This window comes from Staurois parvus, unplaced genomic scaffold (assembly GCF_062004578.1).
Source record: "Staurois parvus isolate SC_StPar_1 unplaced genomic scaffold, SC_StPar_1.0 ptg000087l, whole genome shotgun sequence".
Classification (NCBI taxonomy): Eukaryota; Metazoa; Chordata; class Amphibia; order Anura; family Ranidae; genus Staurois; species Staurois parvus.
The window spans coordinates 13,116,980-13,140,687 of record NW_028317883.1 but is presented as its reverse complement, the minus strand read 5'-3'; the positions used below and the strand labels follow the sequence as shown (position 1 = coordinate 13,140,687).

At 42.9% G+C, this 23,708-nt stretch overlaps 1 protein-coding gene across 4 annotated transcripts in view; it reads right to left on the bottom strand.

The window, feature by feature from the left end:
- Nucleotides 1-7,846: 7,846 nt before the first annotated feature.
- NKAPD1 (NKAP domain containing 1) overlaps nt 7,847-23,708 on the bottom strand; it is a 61,396-nt gene continuing 45,534 nt past the window's right edge. For all 4 annotated transcript variants that reach the window (XM_089670203.1, XM_089670204.1, XM_089670202.1 and 1 more), the window contains exon 7: nt 7,847-8,483. In XM_089670203.1, coding sequence (XP_089526329.1) covers nt 7,976-8,483 — 508 coding nt within the window. In that variant the 3' untranslated portion in view covers nt 7,847-7,975. The remainder of the gene's footprint in view (nt 8,484-23,708) is intronic.

Below are 23,708 nucleotides of genomic sequence, written 5' to 3'. Positions count from 1 at the left end.
GTAGGTGACTGCGGATAAAGAGAAGGCAAATTTATTAAATACTTTCTTCAGCTCTGTGTATACAAAGGAGCATAGGGGAGCTCTTGTCCATAATGTACATAATGTCTATTGTACAGCGCTGAGCAAACCCTTTGGCGCTATATAAACTCGAAGTAATAATAATAATAATGGGCATAGTATTGACACAACTCCAGATGATCCACATTGGCTCACAATTGATATGATCCAAAAATATGTAGACAGAATAAAGGTAAATAAAGCACCTGGAGCAGATGGCATACACCCACGGGTCCTTAAAGAATTGAGCTCTGTCATTTCAAAGCCATTGTTTCTAATTTTTAAGGACTCTTTAATGACTGGCACAGTACCACTGGATTGGCATAAGGCCAATGTGGTGCCAATATTTAAAAAGGGTTCATAATCTTTACCAAGTAAATATAGACCGGTTAGTTTAACTTCTTTAGTTGGGAAGATACTGGAGAGTTTAATTAAAGACCACATAGATGAGTTCTTGCTTGAAAAAAATATTATAAGCAACAAACAGCATGGATTCATGAAAGACAAAAGTTGTCAAACAAATCTGATTTCTTTTTATGAGGAGGTGAACAAAACCTTAGACAGAGGGGTGGCGGTGGGCGTGGTATACTTGGATTTTGCAAAAGCGTCTGACACAGTTCTCCACACACGGCTAATGTGTAAGGTAAAGTCTACGGGCTTGGAAAAATCTGTATGTAAAGAGGATAGAAAACGGTCTAAAAGATCGTATTCAGAGAGTAGTGGTTAATGATTCATATTCTGAATGGTCTAGGGTTCTCAGTGGTGTACCCCAAGGTTCAGTGTTGGGACCCTTACTTTTTAATATATTTATAAACAATATAGGGTCTGGGATTAAAAATACCATTTCAGTCTTTGCAGATGACACCAAGCTGTGGAATAACAGTTTACAGGATGTCTCCAACTTACAAGCTGACCTCAATGCATGGTTTAATTGGGGAACTATGTGGCAAATGAGGTTTAATGTTGATTTGATAAATGTAAGGTGATGCACTTGAGGACTAAGAATATGCATGCATCATACATACTAGGGGGGGCACAACTGGGGGAATCAATGGTGGAGAAGGATCTGGGAGTTCTGGCAGATCACAAGCTTAATAATGGCATGCAAGGCCAAGCTGAGGTTTCTAAAGCGAGCAAAATCCTCTCTTGTATTTAAAGAGGTATAGACTCCAGAGAGAGTTATATAATATTACCCCTGTACAAATCATTGGTAAGACCTCATCTGGAATATGCAGTTCAGTTTTGGGCACTAATTCACAAAAAGAACATTGGGGAACTGGAGAAAGTACAGAGATGGGCAACCAAACTGATAAGAGGCATGGAGGAGCTCAGCTATGAGGAAAGAATAGAGGAACTGAATTTATTCTCTCTTGAGAAGAGGAGATTAAGGGGGGATATGATCAACATGTATAAACACATCAGTGGTTCATATAGTGAACTCGGTGTAGAGCTCTTCACCCTGAGGTCATCACAGAGGACAACGGGGCACTTTTTACGTCGGGAGGAAAAGAAATTTAATCTCCAAACACGGAAAGGTTTCTTCACAGTGAGAGCTGTGAAAATGTGGAATAGACTCCCTCAAGAGTTGGTTCTGGCCAGCTCAGTGGATTGCTTTAAAAAAATGCCTGGATTGTTTCCTAGATACACAGAATATAACTGGATACTAACAGTTACAGGTAAAGTTGATCCATGGAATATCCGATTGCCTCTCGGGGGGATCAGGAAGGAATGTTTTTCCCCTGCAGGAGCAAATTGGATAATGCTTTGCTGGTTTTTTTTGCCTTCCTCTGGATCAACTGTGGATGTAGGATTATAACTTTTTTTTTTTTTTTTAATAGTTGAACTGGATGGACTTTGGTCTTTTTTCAGCCAGACTAACTATGTAACTATGAATTATATATGAAGGTTAAAACAGCATCAATGTGTAATAAAAAAGGTATATCCAAAAATGTGTAAAATGCTAAAAATGGAGCAATATCCATAGAAATAAAATCCTACTGATGAAATCATAAATTATTTTTTAAAAATGTAACAAATAAAGAAAACTAAATTAAGATGAATGGATTCAAAATGACAATGATAAACTGATTACGATGAGAGGCAACCCACAAGGGGTACATATGGTCATATATGCAGAACAAATACACATCAGTCCATGCATTTACAACCTGTATATACGGGACCATATTAACTAGTACGAAATATGAGGTTACAGCACAGTGTACCATTATACCAATATCTAAGTTCTGACCGATAATGCATGTCTGAGAGAATGTGCATTGGATTAAATCTAAAAAAAATATATATAAATATATGAACAGTATGTGTATTTTATGGGCCAATTATCAAACATGAGATTATAAAATGTCCATATACCGATATCCAGGTTATAACCGATAATGCATGTCTGGGTGAACATGTGTCCAATTCTAACTGAATAGTTTGTGAAACAGATTTTAGCAATGTAACCCAAAGGTAATTCAGAGGTGAGCAGAATACTTCATTAGACATACGAAAACTTAAGTTACCATGTCTACCAACTTCACATACAGAAACACGTTCCCATTCCTACCAGCTTAACTATCAGGTGGCTAAATGGACAAAAATAAGTTGAGATATACTGGAAGACTAAATAATAGTATTTTTTTCTACAGTGAGGAACAGAAGTATTTGAACACCCTGCGATTTTGCAAGTTCTCCCACTTAGAAATCATGAAGGGGACTGAAATTCACATTGTACGTGCATTCCCACTCTGAGAGACAGAATTTAAAAACAAAAAAATTCAGGAAATCACATTGTATGATTTTTAAAGAATTTATTTGTCTTACACTGCTGAACATAAGTATTTGAACACCTAAGAAACAGCAAGAATTCTGGCTCTCAAAGACCTGTTACTGTGCCTTTAAAAAGTCCACCTCTACTCCACTCATTAATCTAAGTTAGCAGCACCTGTCTGAGCTCTTTAAACACACCTGTCCACCCCACAGTCAGACGCCAACTACTACCATGGGCAAGACCAAAGAGCTGTCAAAAGATATCAGAGACAAAACTGTGGACCTCCACAAGGCTGGAAAGGGCTACGGGGAAATTGCCAAGCAGCTTGGTGAAAATAGATCCACTGTTGGAGCAATTGTTAGAAAATGGAAGAGGCTAAAGACGACTGTCAGTCTCCCTCGGACTGGGGCTCCATGCAAGATCTCACCTCGTGGGGTATCACTGATAAGAAAGGTGAGGAATCAGCCCAGAACTACAAGGGAGGAGCTGATCAATGACATGAAGAGAGCGGAGACCACAATTTCAAAGGTCACTGTCGGTAGAACACTACGCCGTCATGGTTTCAAATCATGCATTGCACGGAAGGTTCCCCTGCTCAAATCATCACATGTCCAGGCCCGTCTGAAGTTTGCCAATGACCATCTGGATGATCCAGAGGAGGGATGGGAGAAAGTCATGTGGTCAGATGAGACCAAAGTAGAACTTTTTGGTCTAAACTTCACTCGTCGTGTTTGGAGGAAAAAGAAGGATGAGTTGCATCCCAAGAACACCATCCCTACTGTGAAGAATGGGGGTGGTAACATCATGCTTTGGGGGTGCTTTTCTGCGAAGGGGACAGGATGACTACACTGTATTAAGGAGAGGATGAATGGGGCCATCTATTGTGAGATTTTGAACAACAACCTCTTTCCCTCAGTCAGAGCATTGAAGATGGGTCGTGGCTGGGTCTTCCAACATGACAACGACCCGAAGCACACAGCCAGGATAACCAAGGAGTGGCTCCATAAGAAGCATATCAAGGTTCTGGAGAGGCCTAGCCAGTCTCCAGACCTAAATCCAATAGAACATCTTTGGAGGGAGATGAAACTCCGTGTTGCTCAGAGACAGCCCCGAAACCTGACAGATCTAGAGGAGATCTGTGTGGAGGAGTGGGCCAAAATCCCTGTTGCAGTGTGTGCAAACCTGGTCAAGAACTACAGGAAATGTTTGACCTCTGTAATTGCAAACAAAGGCTTCTGTACCAAATATTAACACTGATTTGCACAGGTGTTCAAATACTTATGTTCAGCAGTGCAAGACAAATAAATTTGTTAAAAATCATACAATGTGATTTCCTGAATTTGTTTTTTAAATTCTGTCTCTCAGAGTGGGAATGCACCTACAATGTGAATTTCAGACCCTTCCATGATTTCTAAGTGGGAGAACTTGCAAAATCGCAGGGTGTTCAAATACTTCTGTTCCTCACTGTATATCCTCATTAAGACCACCTGGGGACAAGGAATTGAGGGTGTTTATTCTCACAGCTGCTTGCAGTTGCCAGTCTCAAGTATCTTGGCTGTGTTGTTTTCAAAGGACTGTCCTTTTTCGTTTTGCATAAAGGAAGAAGGGGGATGTGCTGGTAAGCATGATTGAGAAAGAGGCATTACCGCCTCGAAACACAGAGCCACGGCCCCTATCACACCCCCAGTGTCTGACGTCACTACAGAGGTTCCTACGCTGTCAGATCTCTGACAGTTCGGCTCCATTACTTGTGCTGCCTAGGTTTCATCCCTTACCTACAGCTTTGTGAATTCCATCTGGATCCATTTCTCTGTTACCTATGACCACAGATGTTGGCCTGATATACCGCTTATGATTACATATATCCTACTATATGTAAATGGGCATTTATTCTTTTTAATCTATTTTATTGCTGGACTTAGAGGTGCACTCTTTGGGTTTAATACTGCTTTACATAATCCTGACAGTAAGGCTCAGTTCACACTAGCGTTGAAAGCCTGCTTTTGAGGAGCTTTTCTAACGCTCCTCAAACGCCTATGAAAATGGAACACATGGCAGCACACAGTGCTGTTCACACTGAAGCATTAGCATCGCGTCAAAATTAACGCCTCATGTGGAGTCAGGAGGAGTTGAAACCTTTCAACGCCTCCCATTCAAGTCTATGGTAACACTTCTCAAACACCTGGCAGGCCTTTGCGAGGTGTTTATACCATTAAGTTCATTATAGGCATTTGTGGTGCGGTTTTAATGCTTGTAAATCGCCAATACAATGGCTCAAAACCACACATAGGGCATTTGGGGACAGTTTTTAGAGCTTGTAAAATGCCTAAACGCTATAGGGGTGTTTGGACAGAAGTCAAGTGTGAAAAAGCCCTTAAACATACATCACTAGCCTATAAAAAACAGGATCCACCATTCCACACTTAGGCACACTGGCCTCTTCTATTTGCAGTGCTGCTGTTTGAAGTCAAATTGGGAAATAAAATGAGGAGGACAAGCTCTGACATAGGGGACTCAGACGCCCACGCGCCCTGGCATTTGCAGCTTGCTGAAATAATGGGTTTTTACAGCTTTTAGAGGCTCCTAGCCTTGGTGACCAGCACTGCACCAGCCTGCACATGCACAGAACTCTCTGCTTACAATTCATGACATCTACTCCACGTCTGCTGCAAATCTCAGGCTGTCAGGGAAGCTCTGCACATCTGTGTTTTCAATGAGCTGTAATGTGGAGGCAGTGGTCAATGAACCAGGTAGGGAAATCAGGAGAACCGATGCTGCCATGTTTACATGTGAAGAACATCCATCACCACTGTATGATTACTATACTGCAGACGTAGAAGAGCAGGTCTTTGACTGGTGGGGAAGGGGAAGGCTGAACAGACTGACAGGAGGTTTGGAGAATACCCACTTAACATCACAGAATTAATAACTACAGAGCTGTTAATGAGACTTATCCTGTATTCAAAACACAGGAAATTAGATCAGCAACAGATCTTCTCCCCCACTGCATAGATCTTTGCTGCAGCTACAAGTGACAATCACAGCTGCAACAGAGACACAGAATTGAGTGCCGTTTCTCCACACTGTGTGCTGTTCAATCTGTGAGGGCATGCACACTACAACCCATTGCACCCATAGATGATACTCCACGGACTCAGAGATATGGTTAGGCACCTCCAGTATTCTATCAGTAATTAACAGCATTAATTTTACCTAGATAACAGAATTGCTTTTACCTAGCAAGAGTATATGAAGACAGTCCTAACTTGCAATAAAAGTCCCAGTTTTATCCCACTGGCTAGTGAATGATGGGGGGAAATAAAAAGGAAGAAAAAAAGTTGAGCGGCAATATTGGGGCCCTTAGAGAAAGCACAACAGCTCCAAACAGATAATAGATTAACTTGTGCGATGTTAGTCTCTTGCCAGACCCAGGTAACCCTCTTCTGGATCTCCACATGCGCTGATTCTCTTCAACGCCTCAGACAGAAATAAGTGTTGATGTGATTTCTCTCTTTCAATCAAGCTGAGACAGTCCTTTTCCTTCTTTACAAGTGGTGGGAGTTCTCTGTAGTACAGTCTGATCTCACCAGGCATCTAAATCACATTTCAGACCTTCCCAGGGAGAAACTTTCCGTATTTTATTCAAAGTCCAGTGCGATAAACAGTATCTCTAAGGTCTTGCTCGATTGGGCTCAGTTATGGCAGGGTTCCATTCAGCCAGCAGTCCAGTCTCTTTCCTCTCACCCCATCCCTTTAAAAGTGTACTCTCTCTTCCCCTCAGCAGCCTGCAGACCCTCCTTTATTTGCTTTGTTTCATCAGCCAGTCACCGTCCTCTAGTATCGAATCAGACAAAGCCAAGATGGCTGCCCCCTGCACTGGAGACACTTCATAGATGAATATTTCATAGTGGTCTCCTTAAAGAAGGCAGCTGCACTTCTGCATTAATGAATATTCAGTTTAACTCTATTCACACTGCAGGAGGATATTACAGCAGTAATGAAGGAGAATGTTTTGCAGCAGTTCTCAGTTCTCAGCTACAGTCCAGGTTACATATGTACTGAGATAATATTTCAAAATGCATATAAATGCATGCAAAGATTTTAATTAGTGCCATTCACACAGAGCATTTCCCTGTGTACTGTGTACTTAACTGTAAGCTATGTTAAGAGAAAATTAATGTTGTGAGTTCATGATAAATAAGACAATCTAAATGTGGCTTAAAAAAAACTAAACATGCATACACCTGCTTTAACCTGTTCCCACCCGAACCTATATTCAATTGATGGCCGGGCTGGACACATGCCGTTTGGGTGGTCATCATATGACATCCTGATCAGCAGCTGCAATGGTAATGAATAAGCGCATTTATCTGCCAGTCCCCCACTGTATTTCCACTGTCTGTATTGTTTTTTTCCTGGTTCAATAAAGTGGATTGTTTGGAGTGCAGCTGATCGGACTTCCTTTGTTCTTATCTATGCAGCACATGAGTTGGGCAAGCACCTACCCAGGAGGAGTTGTGTTTGGAGACTGGAAGTCTCTCTACCTTGAGCAGCGGTAAACATATATGGGTGGGGTTATATGAGCCTACATTAGGGATGGCCTTAGCACGTTTTGCCAGTGTCCAATCACCTGAAGGTCACCTGCATAACCCATGGTCTGGGAATACAAGCTCTGTACTATACTGTACTATTAAAATAAACAGATTTATTAGACAGAGTCTTGATAGTTAGAAAATCCATTTCATTCAATACCTATGGGATATTTATGTCTGTAAACTAAACACTTCAAAAGAAAATAATACACCAAAAATAAAGAAGTGGTTAAAATAACATGCATCTTTGTGAACTGACCCAACTGAAACTATACTGGGACTGTAGTAGCACAGCAATATACCAAACAGTTCTCTTCTCACAATTCCATATACTTTTGCCCCCATCAAATACATTAATTTCCTCCAGTTAAGTTGGGTTTTAGTATTCCTCAAATTTAAAAGGACAAAAACATGACAAGCATTGTTGCCATAGGACTATATTTTTTTAAACATATTATTGCACATTTGAAATGTTTGAAAAGAAAAAATACAAACTTTTTATGTGTGATTTCAGGATGATAAAATCAGAAATACAGGGATATGCAGACATTTAGTCCTCATCGGAGCTCTCTGAACTTTCATCTTTGGCCACTTTCCAGTTGGTTCTTCTACTTTTCCTGGTTTCTGTTTCGGAGTCTTTTTTGGACTTTGATCTGCTATGACTACTGTGATGTTTCTTGCTAGATTTTTCAGTCCATCTTTTTTTGCGGTCCTCTATTTTAGGATCCTCTGTACTGCTCATATCATCACTTGATGAGTCACTGTCTTGGCCAGAGGATGATGGCCGTTTCTTTGCCCTCTTTTTCCGGGTTGTCTTCTTCCGCTTGGACTTCTTCCGCTTTTCTTCCGATTCATCTGAGCTTTCACTTGAAGACTCCGTACTTTCCACCTGCTCTTTCTTTCTTTTCTTCAGTTTTTTGTGTGAACGCTTCTTCTGCTTCTTCTTATGACCCTTCTTTGACCGTTTCCGTTTGCGAGATTCTTGTTCTTTATGGCTTTTGTGTCTTGGTTTCTCCTGTCCATTAGCTTTTCTTTTTCCTTCTTCTTCCCCTCGATCGCTGAAAGAGGAATAGTGAACAATAATGTCATGACACCTCTCAGTGGGGGCTTGCAGTTTATTACAATTCATGGAAATAAGGATAAATTGTTTTTTGTACATGAGTTTATGGTTATAGTTAGTTTTAGCATCTACACTATTTAGGCCTATAATCAAGAGATTTTCAATATTATATTACCATTTATTATACAGGAATTATATCAGTTTGCACAGCGTTTTACAATATAACACACACAGTTACAATACAAGAGGGTCCTGCTCATGGATCTTACAATCCATTAGGGTGGGGTAAGTTGTACAAAAAGTAATAACTGTGAGGGATGATCTGTTGGAAGACTTAAAATTTAGTTAAGTGGAATAGGCATCCCTGAAGAGATGACTTTTCAAAGATGGCCTAAAGATGGACAGAGTAGGAGATAGCTGGAAAGACTGAGGTAGACAGAAGTTCTGGAGATGAACATGGGAGGAGACAACAAGGGAGCTATAGAGCAGGGAGGTCTTGCGAGGAGCGGAGAGGATGGTTTGGGAGACCTATTGAGACAAGATTGAAGTAACTTGTGGCAGAACTGTGAATGGCTTTACATGTTGTTAGTATTTTAAATTGCATTTGTCAGGCAGTCAGAAGCCAGTGGAGGGCCTGGCAAAGAGGGGTGGAAGACACAGGTAAGGTAGACTGGTCCAACAGCATTCATGATAGAATAAAGGGGGATAGTCTGTGTAGAGGTAGGCCTATGATAAGGGAGTTGCATTAGTCGAGAGATAACAAGGCAGTGAATAAGTAGTTTGGTGGTTTCATTGGTTAACAAAGGGAAAGTAGCAAAACAGACTTCTGGATCACATGACCTGCGATTGGCCGGTCAGTGGTCACATGATCGGAAGCATGTCCCGCCAGCCCAGAAACCTCAGCCACTATGGAAGCATATGTGCAGTGCATGGGTATTAAAGTGGTCGTAAAACCTTAGTCATGAAATCTGAACAAAGTATATATATCTGTAGTGTTTACTTGTCTATCTCCAAAGCTCTAAAAGTCACTTCTGAGAAGTTTTCTGGACACAGGAGATATATTAGTGACAGGGGAGGGAGCTCAGCATACAGCTTGTCTATTTAGAACACAGCTCTGCGAGTTCCTTCATTCCTCTGTGCTGTGTAAAGGGGGAGGGGGGTCCCTTTCCTCCAATCAACTCTCACACACTGTACAAGAGCTCTAACTGCAGCTCTCCGCCCCCTCCTCTGTGATACTGACAGACAAGTATTTTATCACAATTTTGCACTTTTGAAGGGATGTAGAAAAGAGAAGACTACAGATCAACAAGTAAAACATATGTAGGAGGATTTCTTTCATCTCTGTGTATCATCTGAGCGTATTCACTTCACTGGGTATATGAGAGGGTCCTGTCTTCTTTGCCACAATATATATGCATGATATGGTTGGCAATAGGTTAATGCAGAGCAAAGCTGAGGGGTCACATTGATAATGTTTTTCTTTTTTTAAGCAGTAGCCCTAGAGATTAAAAATTATGGATGTCACACGATATTTGTGCAGCAGTTAATTAATTTTAGCGAACACGAACACAATTGAATACCCAATTTTTGGCAAAATATAAAAAAAGATAGTGATATGCTGAGTAAATAGACATATCATACCTTAAACTATGGATGCTGGTGGAATGGTGACAAACCACAGTACATTACATTATCAATAAGCAACACTTTAACCACTAGCCTACAGGGCACTTATACCCCCTTCCTGCCCAGGCCAATTTCCAGCTCTCAGCGCTATCACACTTTGAATGACAATTGCGCGGTCATGCAACACTGTACCCATATGAAATTTTTATCATTTTTTTGTGACAGAGCTTTATTTTGGTGGTATTTAATCACCTCTGTTTTTTTATTTTTTCTTAAACAAACCAAAAACCACTGAAAATTTTGAAAAAAAAAAAGTTTTTCTTAGTTTTTATAAAAATTTTGTAAATAAGTGATTTTTTTCTCCTTCACTGATGTACGCTAATGAGGCTGTAGTGATGGGCACTGATAAGATGCACTGATGGACACTGATAGGTGGCACTGGTAGGTGGCACTGATGGGCATTGACAGGCATCACTGATGAGCACTGAAAGGCAGCACTGACTGGAACTGATAGGCGGCAATGATGCACACTGACAGGTGGCACTGATTGGCAGCACCGATTGGCATTGATAGGTGGCACTGATGGGTGACACTGAAGGGCAGCTCAGATGGGCACTGATTTGTGGCATTGATGTGCACTGGTATGCACTGATATGTGGCATTGTGGCACTATTCAGCTGGCACTGATGGACTCTGACAGGTGGCACTTCTGGGGCTACACTGATCATCAGTGCCCTGATGATCAATGTACATGTCCCCTCCGCGGAAAGCCGATTACCAGCTCTCCTCTCCTCACGAGCTGTCAGCGTGACAGCTCGAGAGGAGAGAAATGCCAATAACCGGCATTTCCCTGTTTACATGTGATCAGTTGTGATTGGACACAGCTGATCACGACCGAGCCAACATCTTCGGCTCTTTCCGTGATCGGTGATCCCCTGTGTCCGAGGGACACAGAGCACCGCCGATCACCGCGCGCTCCCTGAGCCGCGCATGCGCGGTGAGAATGGCAAGACGTCATATGACGTATTATCAGAACAAGAGAACCACCTTGCGCCCCTCATTGGACTACATGGCGGGCAGGAGGTGGTTAAACTGGTAACCTGTAAAGGTTTTCAGAGTTAAACAGGCAGTCTGGCACTAGAATTATTGCTCTCGCTCTGATGTTTGTAAATGCGTGTGGGACCTACGTGTGCTTTCGCATTTGCTTTGGAGCACGGGGGTGCTTTAAATTTTTTTTATTATATTTTATTTAAATTGATCAAATTAATTGCTATCAAAAGGGATGAACAACATCTCTTGTGATAGTATAGGCTGGGATAGCACCTCTTTATGGAGAGATCTGGCCTCCCCCTTTAAAGCATCTGGTCAAACCAAGATCAGTTTATTCAGATGCTGATCTGTAACGACTTGTCAACAAACAAACTGAAAGCAGAAGTGATAGAATTGTCATGTCTTCCGGGTTTCTGACATTACAGAAGAGGAACTTCCATTCCTGCCACTCTTCTCAGTGAATGGAACATGAATGCGTCGCAGCACAGTGGCTAAATGGTTAGCACTTCCACCTGGCAGTGCTAGAGTTGTTGCTTTGAATCCCAACCAAGGCACCACCTGTCTGGAGTTTGCATATTCTCCCTGTGCTTGCGTGGGTTTCCTCCGGGTATTCCGGTTTCCTCCCAAGCTCCAAAAGACATGCTGTTAGGTTAATTGGCTCCTGTCTAAATTGGCCCTAGTATGTGCATGTATAAATGTAAGTTAGGGACCTTAGATTGTACGCCCGTTGAGGGTTAGGGACTGAAGTGAATGCACAATATATATGTAAAGTGCTGCGTAAATTGACAGCACTATTTAAGCACCTGTAATAAAAAATAAAATAATTACCAGGCTCTACCGTCCGATATGTTCCGCCACCTGTAAAAGTGATCCAGTGGCTGTACAGCTGCTCAGATCACGTTTACATTATAGAGAACTTGCTGGCTTTAAAATAATATGGTATGGGGATCAAGGTTGTAGCCTCAACTATGATCCCGATATATAATCACCACAATACAAAGTCTGTATATATATGTACATTGGTATTGAGGTGGTTAATGTGAGCCTTGCTATTCTTTTGGTTATCCCATCTAACACGATCTGTCCATGAAGATTTTTGTAAGTCCTTTACTGAACTATGAAGATGATAGTTGTTGATAGCAGCTGTAAAAAATTGACTTTGAAGGGAAAATGTCACAACAGAGAATGCAAGTGTAGCAAAGCCTGCTTGGATAAAATTACATAATCCCTCCTTTTTCTGCTGACAGTTTATTTTCATAGCAAAGTAAGCTGTCAGCCAATAGAAATATAAACCATAATTTCATCAGAATCAGTGATTGATGAATGGGAGGTGCCACTGTATGCAGAAAAACCTCTGAAGAAAAAGATTTTTACATAGTTGCTATGTAGAAATTGCTAGTGAGCTGTAAAAGGAGAAAGGGTGCAGAAAAGAGATTACAACATCTATGCACAGGTATTGTTAGATGGGATAGCACAGAGGTCCCCAACCCCCAGCCCTGGACCAGTACCAGTCTGTGGTTTGTTAGGAACCAGGCCGCACAGTAAGAGGTTAGTGGCAGGCGAGCAAGGGAGCATTACTGTCTGAACTCCACCTCCTGAAAGATCAGCATTAGATTCTCATAGGAGCACAAACCCTACTGTAAACTATGCATGTGAGGGATCTAGGTTGAGCTCTCCTTATGAGAATCAAATGCTTGATGATCTGAGATTAGCTGAGGTGGTGATACTAGCACTTTCTAGCGGCTGCAAATACAGATTATTATTTGTGAATAAGCGGGTTGGCAAGCTCAGACGACGATCAATGGGTTGCCGACCCTCGGCAAGTGATTCCCTGGTTTGAGATCGAGGGCCACATCAGTGGGCTCCACGGGTAGCAGGTCGAGCACCCGTGTTCTACAGCACACCCATATAGCCCTGCCCACTCCAGGAGGCTCCCGTTTTGTTTTTAAAGGAAGCAATAAGGAGTAATCAAGACAAAAGAGAAGAGCAACCTGTGTCCTGTACTATACTCCAAGATGAGGAGTTTACAGCGGAGTCAAAATTCTTAATTTATACAGTACAGGACACAGTACTGGTATTCATAGACCATGGGATGTACCCAAGCAACAACATGGCTGCTTAGAACTGCCAAAAGGCCCACAGGAAAAACAAGGGTTTAAAGCAGTGGTTCTCAACCTTTCTAACGCCGCGACCCCTTAATACAGTTCCTCATGTTGTGGTGACCCCCAACCATAAAATTATTTTCGTTGCTACTTCAGAACTGTAATTTTGCAGTGGGAGGAATAGTGCCCCATCGTTGGTGTCAGTGGGGGGAGGAATAGTGCCCCATCGTTGGTGTCAGTGGGGGGAGGAATAGTGCCCCATCGTTGGTGTCAGTGGGGGGAGGAATAGTGCCCCATCGTTGGTGTCAGTGGGGGGAGGAATAGTGCCCCATCGTTGGTGTCAGTGGGGGGAGGAATAGTGCCCCATCGTTGGTGTCAGTGGGGGGAGGAATAGTGCCCCATCGTTGGTGTCAGTGGGGGGAGGAATAGTGCCCCATCGTTGGTATTAGTGACACAAATGATGGGGCACTATTCCTCCCACTGACACCAATGATACTTACCTTGCTGACCCCTGCTCCAGCCTGGGCTCGCTCTCTCCCTCTCCCATCTACAGCCTGCAGAAGCAAAATTTGCACTTACCTGTCAGCTGTCTTCCTTCTCTGGCCTCTCTCCTCTTCACTCGGTCCTGCAGCTCCCTCGATCTTCTTCGATCTGCGCGCTCTGCCGCTCGGCTCCTCCTCTCCAAGCTCCACCTCCTCGCCGGTGATTGGCCGCCTGTGTGCCTCTCCTGAGCTACAGTTCCGGTGGCCAATCAGCGGCAAGGAGGCGGAGCTGTTGAGTGATCCCGGAGGTGTGGCCAGGTTACAGGGGCAGCATATCATCCCGCCCACAGATCGCGAGACAGAGCAGCGGTGTCTCGGTTCCTAAGACCATCGGAAATATGTGTTTTCCGATGGTCTTAGGCGACCCCTGGGAAATGGTCGTTCGACCCCCAAAGGGGTCGCGACCCCCAGGTTGAGAACCGCTGGTGTAAAGGAACCCAAACAAATATTCAGATAATTTGAAGCAGCTTGTGGCAAAAGCTTGCATCAGCTTAGGCCTGAACATCCACCTGAGTATGGAAAACATGGAATAGAGGACCAAGTGGCTACCTTGCAAAAAAAAAGGAACCTTTTTGTTAACGGCAAAGGCCTGAAAATGAGTTGTCTGATCCACATGGCAATGGTGGAACGGGAGGCAGGGTGTCCTTTATGAGGGCCCAAGGGAAGGATAATGTTTTGTGATCAGAAGCTGCAACATTTAGGTAAACCTTGGTAGCCAAGACCACATCCAGGCAATGCAATGCAATTTACTTGTCATGTTTTGTGGCAGGACGGGGGGAAGGAAGGACATTGTCCTCATTGAGGTGGAAAGAAAAGAAGGACTACCTCAGGCAAAAAGGAAAAGATGCTAACTCAGAAATATGCTTAACCAATATAACGATGGCCAAGAAGCGTGAGGTCTTCCAAAGGAATCTTTCCAATTGGCTCAAAGGGAGGTCTCTGAAAAGCAGACAGCAACATGTTGAGATTCCCAGCTGATATAAGTTGTTGAAGTAGGGGAATTATATGAGCAACTCCCTGTAGAAAAGCCCTGACAAGGAACTGCAATGCAGGAGGTTTCTCTAAGAGGATGGATAAGGCAGAATCCAGTACCTTAAGGGTACAAAGGGCCAGATGCTGGTCAAGACCAGACTTAAGAAATATGTGTAGTAGAGTATACCCTGAGGTCTAGCCTTCTGTCCTTGAGCCATGCAAAGAAGGTCCTACGTGTATGAAGGTAAATCTTGCAGGAGTTAGATTTTCTTGCTCTGAGCAAGGTGAGAATTAGAGATATCCTTTATGATTTGGTTTCAATAGCCATGCCATTAAAGCCAGTGACTGAGAAACAGGGGGACCTGGACTAGTAGGTCTGGTCTGTTTGGAAGAGGCCAAGGCTCATCCACCTGAAATCTTAGTGTAACATGTTCTTCCTGGAACCTCTCTCTATCTTGCACAGCAGTATAAGGAGGATCTTCATTAGCGGGTAGGAATATACCAATTGGAATGGAGTCCAAGGAATCACCAGAGCATCTAACGCAAAAGTTATAGGATCCTATGTCCTGGTTACAAATTTGTTTAGCTTGTTGTTGAACCTGGAGACCAGAACGTCCACATCTGGTTATCCTCACCTTTGACAGAGATTTTGAAAAACCTCTGGGTGCAGAGACCACTCCCCAAGTCTAGACATTGATGGATTAGGAAGTTCGCTTGACAAATGTCCAACCCTAGAATGTGGGCATGCAAAATAGTTGGAATGTAATTTTCTGCCCATGAGGATTTTAGCCTAATTTTTTCAGGGCTGCTAGACTTCTTGTGCCCCCTTGATGATTCATACAGGCCACTGTTGTGGCACTGTCTGATTGTACCCCAAATGTGTTACCTCTTAGAAGGAAGTTCCAATGTTGTAGAGACAATCTGATGGCTTTCAGTTCCAGACAGTTGATGGGTAGTTGTGACTCCTGTTGTGACCATGCTCCCTGAACAGTGAGGGAGTTGTAAATTCTGCTGCAAACTGTAAGACTTGTATCTGTCATTAGTATGCTCCAAATATTAAGAAGGAAATAGTTTCCTAATTCCAGGGCAGGTTAGGATTTCTTTATTCAACATTCTGTGGATGGTGGATTGAAGGGGTCAGGAGTGAAACTTGACAAAAGGGAATTACCTTGAAGTAGGCCACCATGATGTCCAGAACTCTCATGAAGAACTGAATTAAGGGGTGTCACTTTGACCTGAGGGATGAAGTCCTTGGTATGAGCTGTGCCCAAGATTAGACCCAGGTACTTCAGACAGTGTGACAGCAGGAGGGCACATTTTGGGAAGTTGATTATCCAGCTGAAAGTTTAAAAGGAACTGGACTGTCCTTTGGACGTTGGCAGACCGGGTCTTTGCTGGGGAGTCCTGTACAACAAAATACAAGAAGCGAGGGTGCGATGGGAAAATGGATATAGGCATCTTATATGTCTACTGATGCAAGAAATGTCTCCTTGTTTAAGGGAAGCAATGACAATCTAGTAGATTTTAGTTTTGGAACATGAAGAGATCTGTTTAGAGAATTTAAGTCCAGGATTGGGCTGATGTCCTCATTTGGTTTTGGAACTGTAAGATTGAACAGAAACCTTGAAGCTGTTCTTCTGAAAGAACTGGAACAACTACTCCATGTGTCCAAAATTGGTGCAAAGTGGTCATCAGATCTCACTTTATTTGGCCTACAGCTGGCAGACTGGAAGGAAAAAAGTGAGGAGGGGGCAAACTCTATTTTGTACCACTTTTTGAAATGACCATCTGGACATAGAGGTCTAAGAAGTCTCGGATTCAGACTGGTGCAAATGCCAACAGATATCCCCCTACTTTGGGGACTGGGAGCACCCCATCATTAAGAGAAGGGATTTTGGAAAGGCTTGGTGGGCCAGTTCTCATAACGAAAGTGTGTGGTAAGCCTTGGTTTTAAAGTTGACATCTGGGAGGAATGAAAGTATTTCTTTCTTTGAGAAGAGGTAGAAGTTGTAGAAGTGGGAGACATTTTCTTGTTGGGTAGGAGTATCTTTTTCCAGTAACGTCCTTGATGAATTTGTCAAGGGATTCACCAAAGAGGCATTCACCATCAAAATGCGTAGAGGACATTTTAATTCAAACCTGTTTAGCAGGCCACGCTTTATTCTAGAGACTTGTCAAATTAAATTCTCCAGAACATCAGTACAAAACAACAGTACTGAAGGCATCAGCTGCATTTGTTAGGTGAGCAGGGTCTTCAAAGACAGGTTCCAGGTCTCTGTTTATGTGTCTCGACCAGGTGGTGATAGTATGGCAAACATGTGACATGGCAGTAGCTGCCAGCTGCAGGGCAGGACCTGCAAGAGAAAGCAAGGCCTTTAAGGGGGCTTCAAAATGCCCATTAACAGAATTCTGGAAAGAGGGAACATCCTCAATAGGAACTATGGTGTTTACCGAGAACAAATATGGCAGGATCCACTACTGGAATACACAGATTCCTTTTTAAAATTCTTTTCCATAGAATATTGGTAAAAAGCTTAGGAGTATAAACCTTTTCAGGGCATAGTCAGTCAGTATAACGTACGCAGTCAGTCTGTTATTGTATGGGAAAAGTCTTTTTAGACTTAGTCAGTCTCTTTGTACCCAAAAAAAGCATAAAATTAGTGTATTCAGTGGAAAGCAATTGGCATGAATCCATAGCTTGTATCCCATAACCTTCAGTGGGAGATAAAATCCTCAGCTGCCTCCCCTACAAAATTAATGGTCTCAATACTTTCCTCCATATCTTCGGGTAAAGGCAGTTATGTTTTTTTTTTCCTTTAAATGAAATAACACATCAGAAACTGCCTTCAAACTTAGTCTTTTTATAAGCCAAAAGGAGGGGGAGGAATTACTGCTCTAACATTACAGGGTATTAACAAAAACGTGTACAAGACAAAACTTTTTCTCAACTGGAGCAGTTACCAAGAGCAGCCATCAGCTTTTAAAATGTCCATTTTCTGAGCAGTGTGAAAAAATGAAATCTAGAAACTGACTGAATGTCACAGGCAATGACACCAGGTGAGACAGAACTTACCTGAAACTTTGTATTCATTTTTCTCATTCCCCCATTAAGTTGTATGTGTAAAATGGATTTTAAAATGAATAAAGTGACACAATACTCTGGTTTAAAAATGTGATCCAACATCCTCTTAGAAGGTGGCTACGTTTGTTCTCCATGGTCCCACTGCAAGTGTAGCCACCCTCTCTTTCTTACTGCCAAATCGGACTAGGGACTAAGGAAGATGGGATTTGTAGTGTGTTTAGAGCACTGCACATGACCACAGCTAACTTGCACTGCCCCTTTCAAGCAACAAGGAGGGGTTTGGGAGCTCACAGAGGATGTTGTGAGGACGCATAAAAACAAACACAGTAAGAAGCAATTTAATGAGAAATAGATTACGTGGCCACTAAGTAGTGGATGTGTATGGATTCTTGTTTTTAAATAAGGATATGGTTTAATGTTACTTTAAACACTTCCCGACCGCCATATAGCAGAAATACTGCTACAGGCCGGCACGTGTGTGCAAAATCACACACACACACACACACACACACACACACAATTTTGCATTTCCGGGTAGGGGCTTGCACACCACCATTTGCGGGTGTCAATCAATGGGTCCCGGCCAGTGATTACCGAGGATCTCCGACAGGGAGGGAAACGGTTTTGTTTGCTAACAGTTCTCCTCCTTGTCAGCTCGGGAACACTGCTTTGGATTAGCAAAACACACTCAGCACAGTTAATCCTTTGCTCGCCCCTCATGTTAACCCCTTCCTCCCCAGTGCCATTTGTATAGTGACAGTGTTTTTTTTTTTAGCATTGATCACTGTATTGGTGTCACTGGGGATGTCAGTGACACAAAGTCAGTTCCCCCCAGTGTCAGAACGCCCGCCGCAGTCCCGCTATAAGTCACTGATTGCCACCATAACTAGTAAAAAATGTTTTTGTTTTTTTTTAAAAATCCCAGTATATATACCGCCATTTGTAAATGCTATAACTTACACGTATTGGGATTTGTTATTTTAGCAAAGTTATGTAGCAGAATAAATTTTGGCCTAAATTTATGACGAAATTTGATTTTTTAAATTTTTTTACTGGACATGTTTAATAGCAAAAAGTCAAAAATATTGGGGTTTTTTTTTCAAAATTGTCAGTCTTTTTATTGTTTATTGCGCAAAAAATAAAAACAGCACAGGCGATCAAATACCACCAAAAAAAAGCTCAATTCGTGGGAAAAAAAAAAGGAAGTAAATTTTATTTGGGTGCAGCGCTGCGTCACACAATTGTCAGTTGTGCCGCAACACAAAAAATGACCTGGTCAGGAAGGGGGGTAAATCCTCAGGAGAGCAAGTGGTTAAGCTTCATAAATGTATTTTACAGACAGAAAATAATACATACCGTATTTTTCGCTCCATAAGACGCAGTTTTTTCCCCCAAAAAATGGGGGTAAATGTCTGTGCGTCTTATGGAGTGAATATGGGAGCGGCCGGCCCGGTATTCCCCCCGTCACCACCGCCGTGTTAGAATACTGGGCTGGCCGCTCGGCTCTTCTCTGGTCATCTCCTGTACCAAGTCCGCAGTCTCTGGTCATCTCCTGTACCAAGTCCGCAGTCTCTGGTCATCTCCTGTACCAAGTCCGCAGTCTCTGGTCATCTCCTGTACCAAGTCCGCAGTCTCTGGTCATCTCCTGTACCAAGTCCGCAGTCTCTGGTCATCTCCTGTACCAAGTCCGCAGTCTCTGGTCATCTCCTGTAGTACATCCGCAGTCTCTGGTCATCTCCTGTAGTACATCCGCAGTCTCTGGTCATCTCCTGTAGTACATCCGCAGTCTCTGGTCATCTCCTGTAGTACATCCGCAGTCTCTGGTCATCTCCTGTACTATGTCTGCAGTCTCTGGTCATCTCCTGTACTACATCTGCAGTCTCTGGTCATCTCCAGTACTATGTCCGCAGTCTCTGGTCATCTCCGGTACTATGTCTGCAGTCTCTGGTCATCTCCTGTAGTATGCCCGCAGTCTCTGGTCATCTCCTGTAGTACATCTGCAGTCTCTGGTCATTTCCTGCACTATGTCTGCAGTCTATTGGTTCAGAATATTTTTTTTCTTGTTTACCTCCTCTAAAACCTAGGTGTGTCTTATGGTCAGGTGCATCTTATGGAGCGAAAAATACGGTAAGTAAATGTGAAAATGTGCCTAGAGCTCCACCTGCTGGCTAGTTATTGGGTAATAAAATATACAGAACACCGTTTTACCATATCATTATGACCAATGACAGGTAAAGTGAATAACGTGGATTATCTCTTTACAAAGGCATCTGAACGTGGGTGGGATATATCAGGCAGCAAATGAACAGATTGTCCCTAAAGTTGATGTGTTAAAAGCAGAAAAAGGGTCAAGTGTAAGAATTTGTGTGACTTTGACATGAGCCATATTGTAATGGCTTGACGACTGGGTCAGAGCATCTCGAAAACTGCAGCTCCCGTGGGATGTTCCTGGTCTGCAGTGGTCAGAGCCTACCAAAAGTGGTCCAAGGAAGAAAAAACAGCGACAGGTTCATGGGCGGCCAAGGCTTAATTATGCACAATGAACATGAAGGCAGGCCTGTGTAGTCTGATCCACCAACCTGAACAACCTAAGACCCATCTCCCTGCTCCTGTTTACCTCTAAACTCTTAGAACGCTTAGTCTACAATCGCCTGAGCTCCTACCTCACTGACAACAACCTTCTTGACCCTTTACAATCTGGCTTTCGCTCACTATACTCCACTGAATCCGTCCTACTAAAACTCACTAATGATCTATTAACTGCTAAAACCATTGGCCACTACTCTGTACTCTTACTACTTGACCTCTCTGCGGCTTTTGATACAGTTGACCATCCCTCCACCTCAAAAAACTCCACTCTCTTGGCCTGCGAGACTCTGCTCTCTCCTGGTTTTCCTCCTACCTATCGCTGCACTCCTTCAGCGTTACCTATAACTCTGGCTCCTCCTCTCCACTCCCTCTTTCTGTAGGGGTCCCTCAAGGTTCTGTCCTTGGACCCCTACTCTTCTCCATCTACACCTCCTCCCTTGGTCACTTGATAAACTCCCATGGCTTTTAAGTACCATCTCTATGCTGATGACACACAAATCTACTCCTCACCTCACCCCTTCAGTCTCCTCTCGCATTACGAACCTACAAAGTGACATATCAGCATGGATGTCACTCCACTTCCTCAAACTTAATCCTTCCAAAACGGAGCTCTTAGTATTCCCTCCAGCCTGTACCCCCTCCCCCCACTTCTCCATCAAGATCAATAACACAATCATCAGTCCCTCCCCTCATGCCAGGGTGCTAGGTGTAATCCTAGACTCCCATCTGTCCTTTCAGTCCCAAATCCAATTGCTGTCCAAATCTTGTAGACTTTACCTCCACAACATCTCCAAGATACGCCCGTTCTAAACCTCGGAAACTACTAAGCAACTTATTCACTCCCTTGTTATCGCTCGCCTTGACTATTGCAACTCCCTCCTCATTGGCCTACCTCATCGCAGGCTATCCCCTCTTCAGTCTATCATGAATGCTGCTACCAGACTCATCCACCTTACGAACCGTTCTGTATCTGCCACCCCTCTCTGCCAATCCCTTCACTGGCTTCCCATTGCCCAACAGATAAAATTCAAAACATTAACAATAACATATAAAGCCATTTATAACTCTGCCCCAAATTACATCACCAATCTTGTCTCCAAATATCACCCAAACCGTACTCTCCGCTCCTTGCACGACCTCCTGCTCTCTAGCTCCTTTGTCTCCTCCTCCCATGCTCATATCCAGGACTTCTCCAGAGCTTCCCCCATCCTCTGGAACTCTCTACCCCAATTTATCAGACTATCGCCTACTCTGCTCACTTTTAGGCAATCTCTGAAAACCTCTCTCTTCAAGGAAGCCTATCCTGCCCTCAGCTAATAATGGAATCTTTTACTCCTCCTACCAGTCCGTCCCCCACAGTTACTACGTTTTGTATCACTAGCCCCTCCCTCTTAGATTGTAAACTCCAAAGAGCAGGGCCCTCCTAATTCTTTTGTATTGAACTGTATTGTTGCTGTATTGTCTCCTGTTATATTGTAAAGCGCTGAGCAAACTGTTGGCACTATATAAATCCTGTATAATAATAATAGAAGAGCTACTGGAAACGTAGCTTGCTTGCTGCTGAAAACGTTAATGCTGGTTCCCAAAGATAGGTGTCAGAACACACAATGCGTCACAGTTTTTTGCACATGGGGCCGGAGTAGCTGCAGACCGATCAGGGTGCCCATACTGACCTGTGTCCTCAGCCAAAATCTGAGGCATGTAAGCCTCAGAACTGGACCATGGAGCAATGAAAGAAGGTTGCCTGATCTGAGGAGTCACATTTTCTTTTACATCATGTGGATGGCCTGGAGAGTGTGTGCAACACTCACCTGAGGAAGAGATGGCACCAGGATGCAGTAAGGGAAGAAGGCAAGCTGGTGGAGGCAGTGGGATGTTTTGGGCAATGTTCTGCTGGGAAACCATTGATCCTGACATTTATGTGGAAGTTCCTCTGGTGTTCATGCCTTGATGGGTAAGTGCTGTTCTGGCGGCAAAATTAGGGACCTACTCAATATTAGGTGTTTGATCATAATTTTTTGGACGATCAGTGTAAAAAAAAAATAAAGATAATATTATACAGCGGGTAAAATAAGTATTGAACACTTCACCATTTTTTTTTGTAAAATTGAACACACGAAGAAAGGGAGGTGCAAAAAGGCATGGAAAGCTAAGACACCAGGTGATATCTATCAGTAATTAGAAAGCAATCCTGACTCTTGTCGGTGCATATTATTATCAGCTGTTTCAGTCGCAACTGATGGCCTTTAAAAAGATGTCTCATTACCAAGGTGTGACATAAATGTAAGATTTGAGTAGCTGAAATGTGATCTGTAGAAATATGACATTGTAGATTTAGCTTCATTCCATGTTAATAATAAGATGGGTTCAGGATTCAGTCAGAGACATATGGTCACCAATTATCATCTGAAAGGACAGAGCATCCTCTAGGCTGGAGGTGACACCTAGATGCCAATAAGACTTATCACCTACATAGTCAGACTTTGTCACCTTCTTGAAGTTTAAAAGAGGATCTCTAGACATTTCGGCTTCAGAGGCAGCTGGAGACCAAGAGAGGGGTCCGATCTGTCTAGAAGCTCTGACGTATATCAGTAGATCAAAGAAATATATTTCATCTCATAAAAGCCAAAATATTAGTTGCAGAGAGAGGAAAATACTTCCTTCTGATTGGACACACTGTAGGCTACATCTGCATGTAAAACTGTATTTGTAGCCTATGTAGAATCCCAGAGAAACGCAAAAACCGGTTATATGGCGCCTGACTGCGACAGCTGAACAGTAATTGGTACTGTCGCAATCGGACTGATGCGCTGTTGTCGGAAATTCAATCCCTGACTTGGTGATTCAAACTGTTCCTGGTCCAATCGACTTTGGGCATTTCAGTACCCAGAACGTCCTGGGGGCTGGTACAGGAACACCGCTCAGAGTTGATTGGCCAAGGGCTAATGTTCAGCCTACGTCCATATTTCAATAAATTGAGGACCCTGAGATATGGACGGTGTGATTCGTACGGAGCCGGTTCTATTGACTGGCAGATCGCGGACTTTCTCTGACTTGCTCCAGTCGCAGGATAACTCTTGGTAAAGGTTTTATTTCTGTTTTTATTCCCTTTTATTTTATAATCAAGAGCCAATTGTGTGTCTTTTTGTATTTTCTGTATTTTTTGTAACGCTTTATACTTTGTACATATTTTATGCACTGTCCACATGTGGGATATTAAATCATAAAATTAATAAGTGACTTCTGGGTACTTAAGCTCG